At 56.8% G+C, this 14,117-nt stretch overlaps 1 protein-coding gene across 8 annotated transcripts in view; it reads right to left on the bottom strand.

Annotated features, from left to right (window-relative positions):
* Window positions 1-14,117, bottom strand: part of LOC115335872 (myosin phosphatase Rho interacting protein) — an 81,876-nt gene that overhangs the window by 56,721 nt on the left and 11,038 nt on the right. For all 8 annotated transcript variants that reach the window (XM_030002185.1, XM_030002188.1, XM_030002181.2 and 5 more), the window contains exons 2-3: window positions 13,595-13,672; window positions 11,396-11,461 (exon numbers count right to left, since the gene is read on the bottom strand). In XM_030002185.1, the coding sequence (XP_029858045.1) occupies window positions 11,396-11,461; window positions 13,595-13,672 (144 nt within the window). The remainder of the gene's footprint in view (window positions 1-11,395; window positions 11,462-13,594; window positions 13,673-14,117) is intronic.

The following is a 14,117-nucleotide window of genomic DNA, read 5'->3' on the forward strand; positions in this document are numbered from 1 at the left end:
TCTGCGGGTCCCCAGGGCACTATTTGGCCATAAAATCACGGAGAGCCACAGCTACAGCACCTGAAGCCACAGCACCCACGGCACGGGGCATGCAAGAGTGGGGACTCCCAGGATTGCATCCCCACAGCGAGGGGTGCAACGGCAGCGCAGATGTGGCGTGGTCCTGGGGTGCATGCCAGGAAAACAGGGAAAAAAATCCTCCCTGGTAGGTGGGAGCCTTCCCCAGCTCTCGCCAGCCCCCAGAGCAGCCCAAGCTCCACACGCAGCACCTCTGCCCCAGGGACCTGCTCTCCCTTAAAAGCAGAAGAGGTCGCAGAGGAGCCGTGCTGCCCGCAGCGGGTGGCAGGGTGCAAGCCATGTTAACATACGCAGACTAATCAGCTCCTGGATCCTGCGGGAAGGAGGTGAAGGGTAACATTAAGTTGCTGCACACGTGATTTACCTATGGTAATTTTAACTTTCAACTGGCTGACTGGTTGTTTTATCTTGTTGCCTACTTGCAGTCAGACTTCAGTGACTGCAGGGAAGTCTCTTCCGCAGTTTTGAAGGGACGGAGCAAAATGAAAAGGTCTTACAAAATATGTATTACCAAAAGCACATTCACACGCTGTTACCTAGTCCAGCATGAGGGACAAGCAGTATTTTGCTGGCATTTTTTTTCTACGTTATATATCTTGCAGCCCATGATAACTCAATGAGCAAGACCAATAATAAAACCTGCCTGGGAATTCTCATTTTTCACCAGAAATGCCTCAAAACAGCACAGACAAAAGGTGGAAGACTTCTGCAAAAACCCTGCATTCAGCAACCCTGAGAAAAGCCGTTTACAAAACCTCACTGAAGACCTCGGCTTCTCTCCACGCAAGTTTTAACCTGACAATGTCCCTTCTACAGACTCCAAACCTGATGAATAATGCATGTCTGGGATAAAGCAGAAATATAATATTCACTAAGGCTTACCGTAACAGAGAAACAAGGACTGCAAATAAGTAATTTATTAACCCCAAACCGTGTTGCTGCTTGAACAGAGTGCACACCTCGGCTTTCGGCCCCAAAAACACCAGCTGAAAGTTTACTTTTTAGCTGTGGCAAGAGCATGCCTAGGGCTGGCTGAGACCCCCTGCTCTCATCACACCTCCTGCACTAACATGCCTCGTCCTGGACTCTGCAAGATGCAGATGGGGGGAAACCTCTGCCGAGAGCAAGGCTGGGAGCTGCCACCGTCCTTCCTCCTCCTCGTCCTCCTCCTCGGGGGCTGCAGCGGCCCCTTCGCCGCCGGGAGGAGAGCAGCGGTGGGAAGCCCACAACCCTGCACTCGCCTGCAGCTCCAGCCGCTTTCTCAGGCATTCCAAAATTTGGCCTGAGCCTCTTTTTGCAGCACCCCCCTCCTTCCATGCCTGGACGCCTGCCTAATTGCGTATTTATTTATTTCTGCATTTTCCCAGCTCCCCGCACACACTGGCGCAGGGCGGGGGGAAGCCAAGGCTGGCTCCCAAGGCGGACCCAAAAAGAAATTGGGGGGGGGGGGGGGGGGCAGGTCCCCCCATTCCCCAGAGGCCGGGAGGAGACTGGGAAATGCAGGGCTGACCGGGAAGGAGGTGGGAGCAGGGGGCAGGAAGGGGGGACGCCGGCGGCATCACCCACCCCCTTTGCTTTGTGCGCGCGCTTGGGGAAATTAAAAATAGCTGCGTCCAAAGAGTGGCTGCAAGCGCCACAAAGAGCATGTTGAGCGGAGGCAGCTGCAAGCTATTTGCTGCCCCTGGTAATCAGCATCTCAGCTTGCAGAGCCCCCCCCCGGCCCCCCCAGCCCCTTCCTCCCCTGCCAGAAGCCACCGCTGCCTTTCTCCAACCCACATATGTCATGTCAACAATCAATGAATACAGGATCTCTGCCGAGAAAAAAGGGGGAACGCGCTTTGATTTTTGGAGCAGCTTTGTTGCCTTGTTCAATTCACGTCCTCATCCTCCCCTCCAAGCTGTCACTAAGGGTTTTGCAGCACCAAATCCCACCAGGCAAGGCCAGGATACCCCATGCGACCCGGCAGAGATGGGACTTTTGGCAGGAACAGGGATCTGCCAGCCACCAGGATGCCACTTCTTCTAGAGATTCCTTTACACAATGGAAAAAGGGGTGATATTGCCCAGCGTTACCCAGCCTATAGCCCACAGCCCACTGGTGGTCCTCGCCGACCTCAGCCGGTGGCCCGTGACAGGGCTGGAAAGAATTAAAACCAACCCCATCCCCACTGCCACGCGGTGCAGCTGGCAGGTACGGGGCCATGCCACAGGCAGCTCATTTCATACCCCCTTCTCCGGCACCAAGCAACAATGGGGCAAAAAAATTGTGGTTTTGTTGGTTCCTTGGGTGGGTCGATCGTTCATGTCTCTGCGGATGGGTACAGCCACCCAGGGACTGGGGGATGCTTGGGAGCCCAGTGCTGCCCTGGCTTGCAGAGGGCTGGGATCAGGCACCCACCGAAGGCACCCACCGCTGCAGCCCCTTCCTCACCTGCCTGCAGGGACTACAGCAGAGCTCCCACTGCCTTCATTTCAACCACTCCACCAGAAAGAAAAAAAAAAAGAAAAAAAAAAAATGGAAAAAGCAACTGGAGCAACTGCCCGTAGTAAATACCAGTGCTACCATCTGTCACTCGCCGCTGCAGCATTCAGGGCCGTTGCTGGAGCGCTGTGTTTTGTTAGATATTTACGGCATGGTGGGACGCAGAGGAAAGGCAGGTCTGAGGCCACCGTGCGAGGCGGAGGGTGGGAACACCAGCTGGGGCCCAAAGTGCTTGCGTGAGGGTAATCGTGCGCTCAGGAATTAGCTGTGTCATTTCGCTACCAGCTCTGATATCTTCACTGCTAAATGCCGTTAGAAGCGGGTTTGATTTCTGCATTAACATGTTACAGCAGATCACGATTTTTCTTTCGCCGAGAGCCTGCAGCCAGGCTGGAGGCCACAGGTACGGAGCCCAGGTTTCCAGAAGTCACGAAGAAGAAACTCCAGCTGCTGCAAGCGCCTGTATCACTCTGCCTCCCATAAACTAGATAAATGCAATTTAAAATCCAGCTGATTTCCCTCACTGCTCTTGCACCTGTCTTCTACACAAACATCTTTGCTAGGTCTCAAGAGATGGAGGAGCAGGGAAAAAGCAGAAGGGACAGAGCCACTTGAACCTGTTCTCGTCGCTCAGCGTAAGAGCAATTCCAGCTTTGCAGCTCACCCCGCAGAAGACAATAGGGGCTGTGTTCTTTCCAGGAAGGAAGCACCTGGGCCAGGTCATCAAAGCTGCTCGTCCACTGGGAGGTCGCTGGCTGTATCTAGCTCTCCCAACTCCACTTTCATCCTCTCGCCTTCTGTTAACTCCCAAACTTCCCACCACAGACTGCTTCACACCGGGGCCTCTCCCGAGTGGGTCCTGCAGACACTGACCGCCCTTCTCAGGGGGCTTGGATGTGGACATCAGCGTCCCCCGTCCACGCTCGAGAAGACGTGAACAGAAACAGTCAGCTTGATCCACCTAAGCTCACAGTAAACCCAGGCACTTTTGGGACCCCAGCGATGGTCCCTGGCCACAGAGCCGGGTGCCAGGACCGGTGTTGGAGCCATCCTGGAGGAGCCTTTCCCTGTTCCCTCAGCCCCCACGAACCGCCCTTCTGCAGCTCAGCAGTTTTACTTCCCCAAACACCACACTAAACCAAACTAAAAAGAGGTAAAATAGAAGAGTATAGGGTAGGGAACTGTTCATGGAGGTGCCCACAGGTGTCTTGACAGCAGGACCCACCTCCAGCAGCAACTGGGGCCAGACACTTTGAGCAGACAGAAAAGGGAAGACATGAGCCCCCCTGAAGCCGCCGTTATGGGATCCCCACGCCCAACCCCAGTAAGCAAAATGACACTGGATCAGCATCAAGCAAGACATTAATATTAGAAAGACCACAAATGAAGATCTGCATATCCTCCCAACCCCTTCAAGGCTGCTTGGTCCCAGCTTCAGCGATGTCCTGGGGAATGAGTTCCCAAGGATCCCTGTAGGTTCATGGATTTTTTCCCCCAAAAGCAGTATTGAAAATTAAACACAACAAATCCATCAAAGATCTCTGAGCTCTGTCAGGAACCACTAGCACTTGTGCTGTCTCTACACCTCTGTAGAACAATCACAAAGATGTGCTTTGTCCCCTCTTCCTTGCACCCTAACTTCAGGTGTCCCTCTCCTGCCCAGCTCTCCTGGAGGAGAAAGGACCGCTGCTTCCCAATTATTCCCAACATTTCCTTACTTCTACTGCTTCATCTTTGAGATATGCACTAAACATCCCTGGTGAAACCTCCCCACAGATCATCCTCCAACCTGCTCCCCACCAAACCGCTTACTTCCCCAGCTCTGCTACCCACCGCTGTCCATCACTGCCATCCCAGCCAGCTCACATCCTGCATGATTTCCCATCCACACCACGACCATGAATCCAGGAGCTCCTGGATGGAGCCATTCCTCCCCCTTGCATAAACCATTGCATAAACTGGTGGGACTGGCAGGGCACTATCACCAGCATTCACTGAGGTGACACACTACCTCTGGACCATCGCAGGATGCAGCCGTGCAAGGTATCGCTTTCCCCCTCCATTGAGGTTGAATCGAAAACCAGAGGAGCCAGGCAGAAAGTTCTCGCACTGCAAAACCAAGTCAGACCCATGTCCTGGAAAAAATCTGGGGGAGGGGGCCCTGCCACTGTCCGAACCTCGCACAGCTGCTCCCCTCCAGCCCTTTCTCTTTCAGCTTGTTTAAATTTGAAACACGCTTTGATTTAGGCCAAAAGCTTTTTATGCTAAACAGAAACTGAAAGTCTTGAAGATCTGGTGAACAGAGCCACTGGCAAAATTGTGTCCGTGGGGGGAAACACCAGGGACGAGGGGAACAGGGGTCTGTAAAGCCTTGTGCTTCTGTGAAGGAGGGGGCAGGGAGAGCTTGGAAACACTTAAGTGGCAAAACGTGTGGAAAAAGTAAGGACAGAGAGGCCAGGATGTTTAAGGTTCGTTTTTAATCCCTGCCAATGAATTTCCATTCTGTGCCAAGACTGAAGTAAACCGCTTTGATCTGAAAAGGAGGAGAAAAACACACGCACAGATTCTTGGCTTCTTAAAACAACATAGATGACAAAGGAGGGAACTACGATGAAAATTAACGCAGCGCAGCTCTGCTGACGGTGACATTTTAAAATGCCCCTTTCTTCCAAATAAAGATGATTTTGGAGGGGGGTCAATTAGGAAACAATAATTACACGAGTCTACACATCACAGCATCATTGGGCACGCATCCCTCCCTTTCTCTGATCCCCCACCAGCAGCCACCAACGCTTACACCGTTCTCCTTTTTTATCCATTGATCAATTCCTTACGTTTCCACAGTCGGGAGCGGGGCCTGGGGCCACGCGGGGCTCCAGATGTGACCCAGCAGCCCCCTACGCAGTGCCAGACCTCCCACCTCTGAGCTGGCCTCTCTTCTTCTATTTATATACCCGGTCCAGGGGTCCCGGTGCTCCCCTAACCATTGCCAGATGTCGGGCTGGTCTCACTCTTCATCCCACCCCGGTCCCATCAGCTCCCAGCTCCCTCCTGACCTCCCTCCCAGCCATCGCGGGCTGGAGCAGGGATGTCCGCTCCATCGTATTGAGGTTAACGCTATTACAATCCACTTGAGTTCCTGACTTAGGAGCAGGACTACTGTGCTGCGAGCCCGAGAAGGGTCTGCAACGCTGCTGTGGAGAATGGAACCACCCAACCCCATACGCATGAGCAGACGCTAGCACGGAGGCAGCTGACTACTGGTTTAAGCATCCTCTTAGACCCCCCCAAACAGTGGTCTTAATGCCCCCCCCCCCCAGTCTTAGAAAGCAACTTAATTCCAGCAAATAAGGGGTAGGGTAGAGGCAGGGCTCACAGCCCATTCTCACACTTTGCCCTGCCACGCTGGAAAGCGCCAGACATGGAGCGAGGCCAGTTTGTTGGGAGGACACGTTGTGCCCAGGGATGCTCCTCCTGATGCCCCGCGGGGGAGCTGGGAAAGCCCATCCAGAAGATGCTCTCACCTTAGCATTAGTAATCCACAACACCAGCAAAGTTTCAGATGCTCCCAGGTGAGCCTGAATTTTGTCCTGCTTTCAAACCAGCATATCCACAAAGGAAAAAAAACCAAAATTAATAGTCTTAGGCAGCCACTGAAAGGAGGCCTGGTGCGATAGAGAATACCTCCAGGGGGGCTGCAGCTTTCGCTGGCAGCAAAGCGCTGGCACAAATGCCAACCTAGTATAAATCCCAGCCCAAGGGAAGTGGCAAAGGGGTAAACTGAGGCACAGAGACTACACCTGGCCCATAGACATGTAATGGGTCATTAAGAAGCTGGGCTGCAGTCCAGACTCTCTTCTCTGACCTGCTCTAGCCACAGGGATGGATCCATCCCCGGGCAGCGCTGAAGCCATCACCCACCCGCGGGTCCGGGGAGGGACGGAACAGTGCTCTCCGTCCTTGCAAAACCCCTCCTGCGCACCCACTGCCTCTCCACTACGTTCCCACGCAGCAGGGCTCTATTTATAGAGACCTTGGCCGCTAATTATAGATCGCAGCAATCAAAACAAAAGGAGGCAAATGCTCTGCACTTGCCAGTCTCTGGCTCCATCCCCTTACCCCAGCACTATTTTTGTGGCAGCTCTCATACCTCAACCAAAACCTCCCGAACCGCCCCGGCGCTGTGGTGCCAGGCTGCTCTCCCACTGCAGCAGCGGCAGTGGTTTCACTGGGGACCGCAGGGTGTTTTACCAGGAGAATTAAGACATTGCACAGCATGAGGCAACATCAGAGGGTGCAGCCGCCAGCACCAGTTTGGGCATCTCCCTCTGGACAGAGCGTGCTGGGATACAGCTGCCGGGCAGGCAGCGGCCAGGGGAGGTTTCGCTCACCATCCTGGCACAGGTTCCCACTCGTCCCCTCGAGTGATGGAGCGTGATCCCTCCCAGCCCGGATAGGGCTGTTTCCCCACAGGCTGAGGACTTTATCCTCTCTAGTTTCAAAAATCCTGAAGTACCAAAGGTCTAAGCTCTCTGGGTGACTCTTCCACCTCCAAAACAAGCGTCTGGATGCATTTGGCTTGGCTTAGTTTTTTTGGCGGGCTTTAGTCTCGCACTCCGTGCAATGGGGAGTCAGGGAACGTATCTCTTGGGGAAAACCAAGGAAGTGCCACAGGACTGGGGAGCACATGGGGACAAACATCCTTGGACACTCAAAATGCAGCAGCTCATCCCCAAGCCTGTCCTTGACTCCCTGTCACCCTCTTTCCTGCCTTCCCTCAACTCAATGTAAGAGCAGTTTTGCCATCCTCCAGCTGTTGCAGAGAAACGTCAACCCCTGTACATCATCTGGCCCAGCACGGAGGTTTATCAAACAGCAGAAGCAAGCCAGCGCCAAGGGGTAATCGCAGCAGTTCAGCATGGGAAGGCAACCCCAAGCAATCAGACAACCCCCACATCCACCCATGGTTGGGAAGGAGGAATTTCTGCACGTCTCAGCAGGCTCGGCTTAGCCAGGGCTCGGCAGAGCCGGGAACGGCTGCTGGCACGCTCCCTGCGGAGGGGAAGGGGATGCGCTCTGCTTGGCATTCCCAGTGGCCCGGCAGGCTCTGGGTGCTGGCACGAGGCTGGGGCTGCTGCCAGGAATGGCACCCAGTGTGAAAGAGGGAGACCCCGGGGGGTGAGTCTGACAGCTCAGCCTGGATCCGAGGGGATGGAGGTCCATAGACCGTGAACATCCTCCCCATCGCAGCCATCGTGCAGAAGTGTTTTGAGTTTTCAGAGTGAAAATATGGCAGAGAAAGGACAGACAGCTGGAAGGATGGACACACAGAAAGAAGGCAGCCGAGCAGGAGCACAGACTCAGGATCAGCACGGCGGGGACATCCATGGGCAGGTCTCAGGAGGGAGCCAGATGCCAGCGGGGCAGCTGGTGCCCGCTTGTCCCACCTTCTGCTAAGGGATTTCCATGCCCAAAATCTCCAATCCAACACCAAACTTGATGCACCCCACAGCAAAAGGCTCCTGTGCCCAAGGCTGCCCTGTCCCATGGTCTCTGTGTACTGCAGCACCAACACCTTTGGGGACCCCCCGAGGTCTCCCCAGCTCATGGCTGGGCTTCGAGCCACCCTTCCACACCCCACTGCTCTCCAACCCCCCAGGAACAAGGAGCGGAGTCTCCCTGTCCAGGCACAGGAGCATCTCTGCCACCATCACCAGCCCAGGGCTCTCCTCCCAAGCCCACCCCTCCCTCCCCTCCCGCTTTTAATAAGACCAGAAATTGCCAAACCCACAAAATTAACGTCTAAAAGGTTTAAGGCAGAGCAATTCAATCCCTGCTTGCAACTGCCTGGGAGGTCTCCGGCCAGCTGCCGCCCAGGTTCCAGCACGCTGCAGAGGCTGCCCCTGTGCCGAGGCCCCCGCGGGACCCCCACCCGGCTCCCGAGGGGGGCAACTGGGGCACGCTAGGGGTAGATCATCCCTGCACGGGCTGCCAAGTGGATCCCCCATGCACAAAACCAGTATCCCCGCTGTGCGGGCGAGAGGCACCTCCTCAGCGAGGCACCCACCCCGTTACTCCTCCCTGGCCCGCGGAGGTGGTGGGGACACGGCAAGGAGCCGGCACAGCCGGACTGGTGGAGAGCACCTCGGAGGAGAAACCAGTGTCCCCCAGCAACCCCAGCCAGCAATGCCTGAGGTGTGATGGGCACAGGGCTGGGTCCTCACATCCCCTCACAGGGACGTGCCTGCCAACAGCCCGACCTGAGTGCCACCAGTCCCCTCCAGTAACACCCCCCAACACTCGGCCATCACAGCCTGAGGCTGTGGGATGGTGGCAGTGGGTCCCAGACCCACCAGAGCCGTGGCACCCTCCGAGCATTACCAGGGCAGGAAAACTGCACCATAGCTGAGCCCCAACGTGCTCGACACGCTGCACCCAGCTACTCCCCACAGGTCCCCCCCTCCTCGCGGAGACCAGCCAAGGGCTGAGGGCTAACACCTGCACGGACACTTGGTTCTGGTGTAAGGGGGCTTGCTGTGAACTGGCGGGTACTGGGATCAGGGTCCTGCTGGAGTGGAAACCTGCATTGTAACGGGCACGCGTTACGTGAAAGGGACCGGCAGAAAAGCTGCGCGGGAGTTACCTGACCTGCTGTAAATGCAGCCTCCCGGCACGCAGGGAGCGAGCCGGGCCTTGCCGCGGGGAACAGGACAAGGACAGGGCTGTGCAGGGGCTTCACAGGCTGCCAGAGAGGTGACCTGGTCCCACCAGCTGAGCCACGCTGGCACCCGATGCAGAAGGGTCAGGGACTGGCGGTTTGGCAGAAAAACAACTTCCCCCAAGGTCAAGCAGAGGACACGCTGCAGGACATGTTCCCATGTGCAAAAGAAGATGGTCCCTGTCTGTCCTTCCTCAGCCCCACGGCCCTGCTCCTGCATGGGCTGAGCAGCAACAAAAACCCCGTTTCCTCCTGCTCGAGGGCTTTTTCTCCTGCCCCAGCCCGGCCAGCACCGCAGAGGATGCTCTGATGCTGCAGGGTGGAAGGGACCGGGGGTGGCTGTGCCCAACTCTGGCCAGGCAACACCTTTAGCAGAGCTGGTGGAAACCGCAGCATGGATCCCACGCAGCGATGTGCTCTGCAGAAAGGTCAGGAAGGTATTTTTACACCATGTGTCAGACCCCGATGAGGAGGAGGGAGCCACAACCGTCTCCTCCATCTATGGCTATGGCGAGGCCAAACCGAGACCTCCTGCCCTCCTCCAGTGGGACCCACGGCACCACGAAGGCCCGCGGGGGCAGCAAATCCCAGTGCCCCGTCCCAGCAGTGCTCTGCTGGGTCAGAGCCGTCCCACTGGGCACACAAGGCTGGAGGGGTGCAGGGACCTGGCAGCAGCTGTGGAGGGGTCCAGCATGGAGAGGTGCCAGCACAGTGATACGTCACACTGCCCGAGACACCAACCCGCGCTGCACGTGTGCATGCTCCCTTTTTGTTTGGTTTTTTTCCGCTTTTTCCCTTCTCAAGGGGAAAAAGCCCAAGAGGTGCCTGGAGAACTGTGGGATGCTCCCCCTGTCCTCTGCGTGGTCTACAGCAATGGTCCCCTGCGGTCCCACAAGGCACGGGGCTGGGGCACTGCCCGTCTGCTCCTGCCCAGATGCAGCAGCACCTGAGGCAGGTCAACCTCCTCAGGATGCAAAGCAGGAAAAAAAAAAAAAAAAAATTAAAAATTGTGTTTCCCAACATTGTTGCACCTCTGCCTTGGATTGGGGCATCTCCCCACTCCAACCAGCTGCACACTGTTCTCATGTCAGTGTAGGACGAGCCAGGTTGCTGAGACACTAAAAATGTATTAAAAGCCTCCACTGATCATACCCGAGACATTTAAATTATTTAGGGCACTTGGATTAACCCCAAAGAAAAGAAGAAAAAAAAAAATACAAACAAACAAGGCATGAAACTCAAGCAACGCTCGCTGTGCTGCCGTGCCTCCCCATCCCACAGTGTCCTCGCAGGAGGCATCAGTGGAGGACCAAGGCACGCCACCCTCGCAGGGACCCTCCAGGTCCCCGCACGTTCCTGCCCCACGTGTGCACACACACGCTGCCCCGCATCCCGGCGCGCCTGGCTTCGCGAACCTCCCGCCCAGGCGGATCCCAGCACGTGGGCGCCTGCCGTGCCGGCACGCTCAACCTCGGGCACCCTCCCACGGGCTTGCTGTAGCTGGGAGGATAAATCAGCAGCCCTGGGCGGTCACAGCAGGGTTGACCCCACCGGGCTCATCGGCCCCACTTCGCGGCAGACGGGTTTTCCTTCCTTTTGTCTCCCCCCCCTCCTCTGTTTTACCGACGGGAGCAGCGCCAGCGGCGTGCCGCAGCTCTGGGGCGGGCAAGCGGTGGGAAGGCGTTCCAGCTGACCTACTTTCCACGGGCATCGTTAGGCAGGGCCTCCTTCCCAGGCGCTGCCAAGCCAAGTCACCACCACCAAACCCCAGCTGGCACCGAGGAACGGGGCAGAAAGGAGGGGAGACGACCTCGGGGACCCCCCAGCCCTCCCTGCCAGCACGGGATCTGTCGGCAACTCGTCAATCCCATGCCAGGCAGGGCCCACACGCCTCAAACACCCACCACCCTCCACAGACCATCCACCAAGCTCCCACGCGAACCCAGCCTGGCATCAAGTCAAACCCAGCGAGCACAACTCTTCACCAGTTTGGCACTGACTTCCCCACGCCACGTACCAGGAGCATCGCCCCAGGCTCCTCCAAGGGCAGCAAAGGCGGCCCCGGCTGATCCCCACAGCCTGAACACGGCCACGCACCTCCGACGGGCGGCACTTACCATCTCGTCGAGGGCGTAGCGCAGCAGCCCGTGCTCGTAGAGGATGAAGAACCGACGCTGCCATTTCTGCAAGAGAAGACAGCGAGGCGGGTCATGGCAGTGCCCACCGGCCCCCAGGGCTCTCCGAGGGCACCGGAGCTGCACACCGCAAAGCCGGGGCAGAGAAAAGGCACCGAAACCTGTTCGTGGCAGGGGACTTGTGACAACTGAGCACCCAGATCACAGCTGCCAAAAAAAGTAGGGGAGAACCCCCAGCACCGTGGGGACCGTTCCTAAAGGGTGATGAATGTTGCAGAAGCATTTCTGCTCAGCCCCTCACGCCCCAAACCCACCCGTTCAGGGTGACATGGGCTTTGCAAAGCAAGGCTCTGCCAGGCCACCTGGCAGGGCTCTGCCGGAGGTCTGCTCGCCCCAGCCCACATTGCTCAATGCTGATTTACTGCCTGGCTTCGTGGGCACCCAAGAGGCAGCTTTGTTTGGGGGTTACTTCCCCACCCCGCTCCTCTCTGCATTCAGACAGACCCCAAGCTGGCCTGCTTTAACCATACAGGGGACAAAAATAACCAGAGACAAAAGACGCCAGCTCCTAGGTTGGAACAAGGACTTTCCTCCTCCTCCTCTCCTAAAGGACGCCCACAAGCCCCATCACTGCTCTCCAAAAGACCCAAGACCTGCAGGACACCAGAAGGGTCCCCCAGCTAAGTGCTCCCAGCCCTCAGCTACATTCTGCATGGTCTATTCCAGCACCCAGTGCTGCAGGGTGACAGGGTGTCACACTAGATGTCCCCCAGCACTGCATGAGCTCGATTTGGATGGTGGCTGCACCTCTGGGGGTGGCACTGCCCAGGCGGTCCTGCCTCCCCTGGCACTGTGCTAGCACTGCTGCTTCTGCAGCCACAGAGCAAACCAGATTGGAGAACTGATCTGGCTGGAAAACTGCCTTTTTTTTTTTTTTTTTTTTGGTGTGTGCCAGGTTCTTTTCAGCCAAGAGCAAAAACTGGTTGAGCAGGCTGAAATAAAAAAGGTCCTAGATTCATAGCCCCAGTGCAGCAATTCTTATCTTGCTTTTCTCAGCCCTTCGGGCAAAGTCCAAGGTGCTCAGGGACAAGCAAAACTACTGAGGACCCTGTGGACCTCCGCACACCCCAGCTTAGCAGGCAGCCTCTGCTCTGGGGGGCGTCCGAGTCCCATGTCCCCCTTACAGTTGGGCCAGCAAGCCTGTGACTAGCTGTGACTCCAAATAATGACCCATATACCCCAGGCTGAACTCAGAACCCAATTCTTGTTCACTCGGGAGAGATTTTTTTATTACTAGCAGCTCTGAGAGCATTTTGGCTGCATGACAGAGGGTTCACGGACCATTGCCATCCCTCCCACGCACAAGACAGCCCTGTCCTGGCAGCCTCAGCAGCAAGTTCCCTGGAAGAGCAGCTTGGGGACAGGCTGGGGGTCCTCGTCACAAGCCAGTGGTGAAAGGACATCAGCCTGGCCACATCCTTCTGGGCCTCACACCCCCCGGAGCAGGAAAGTGGGGGATGCTCTGACCCCACACAATGCTGCTGTTTCTGCAAGGCACGAGCAAACCCCTTTGGGCAGGAGCTAAGCGTGCCCTGCTCTGTCTGCAGGTCTCTGCTGCCAGTGCGCTCGGCTTCAGAGCTCTGCAGGGAATCACCTCTCAGCCCCTTCCTTGGTGCCTGACACGGGGGTATCCACATTAGGGAGTGGGATGCAGACTCCCTCCAGGGCTCTGGGCATACCCACGATGAGCTGCAGAAAATAAAGTAGTTGTTTCCAAGCACCAAAGGGAAACTGGGTGCCTTGCTGATGGTCCCAGCATGGCTCAGAGCTGTACAGCCCACACCCCGCCAGCCTGAGAGCCTTCCCGTCAGCGTGGCACGTGTCAGTCCAACCAGACCCCAACCACAGCAGCGTCAAGGCATCAAAAAGCAACAGCAGCAAGCAATAAAACTGCACGGACTGAGCCTGACCAGCACCTGCAGTGCTCCCGGTGAAGGCATTAGAGCCCTGCTGCAGGCAACATCTCCTGGCTTCCCGGTTTGCACAAGGGGACGGGTACACGGAGGTGCCTGTGGCACTCCCAGGGCCGCAGCCGCCTCCGGGAGCAGGGACAAGCCCTCGCCGCTCCTTCTGCCACCCCCCGCCCCCGGCACGGGGAGAGGGCATCTCGGCTTCACTTACCCGGGAGCGATGGACGGGGTTGTCAAAGTCCGTTCCTTCCGGGGCCAGCAGCAGCCAGCCACCATAAATGGGTTTGGCCTGCAAAGGAACAACAGAGAAACACATCAGGCACAGGGGAAACCAGCTTACTGTGGACCGACACCACGGGGGATCGATGGTCGGGGACCACGACCCAGCGTGAAGGCAGCTGCAGGAGTTCAGGCTCCTGCACACAGGCAAACTCAGCCCTCCTAGTGCGGGGAACGCTATGCCTGATGGCAACTCGTGGTGTTATATAGGCTGCGTGCAAACGGGACTGAGATGAGGACTCGGGAAGAGGTAAAACCCCAGCGGCAAACACCAAACTCGGCTGCTTCTGCATGGCATCGCGCCGAGAGTGCCAACCTCCCGGGTACTGCTAAGCTGCAGAGCCCGTCCTCACTGACAGCTCTTCCCCTCGCCATCGGCAGCGTGCCTCTACTCCAAAGCAAAAACATACTTCAAAGAAGAGCTCGATGTTTTCCTTTTGTTAATTAAGAGAGGA

The sequence above is a fragment of the Aquila chrysaetos genome, chromosome 25, assembly GCF_900496995.4.
Source record: "Aquila chrysaetos chrysaetos chromosome 25, bAquChr1.4, whole genome shotgun sequence".
Classification (NCBI taxonomy): Eukaryota; Metazoa; Chordata; class Aves; order Accipitriformes; family Accipitridae; genus Aquila; species Aquila chrysaetos.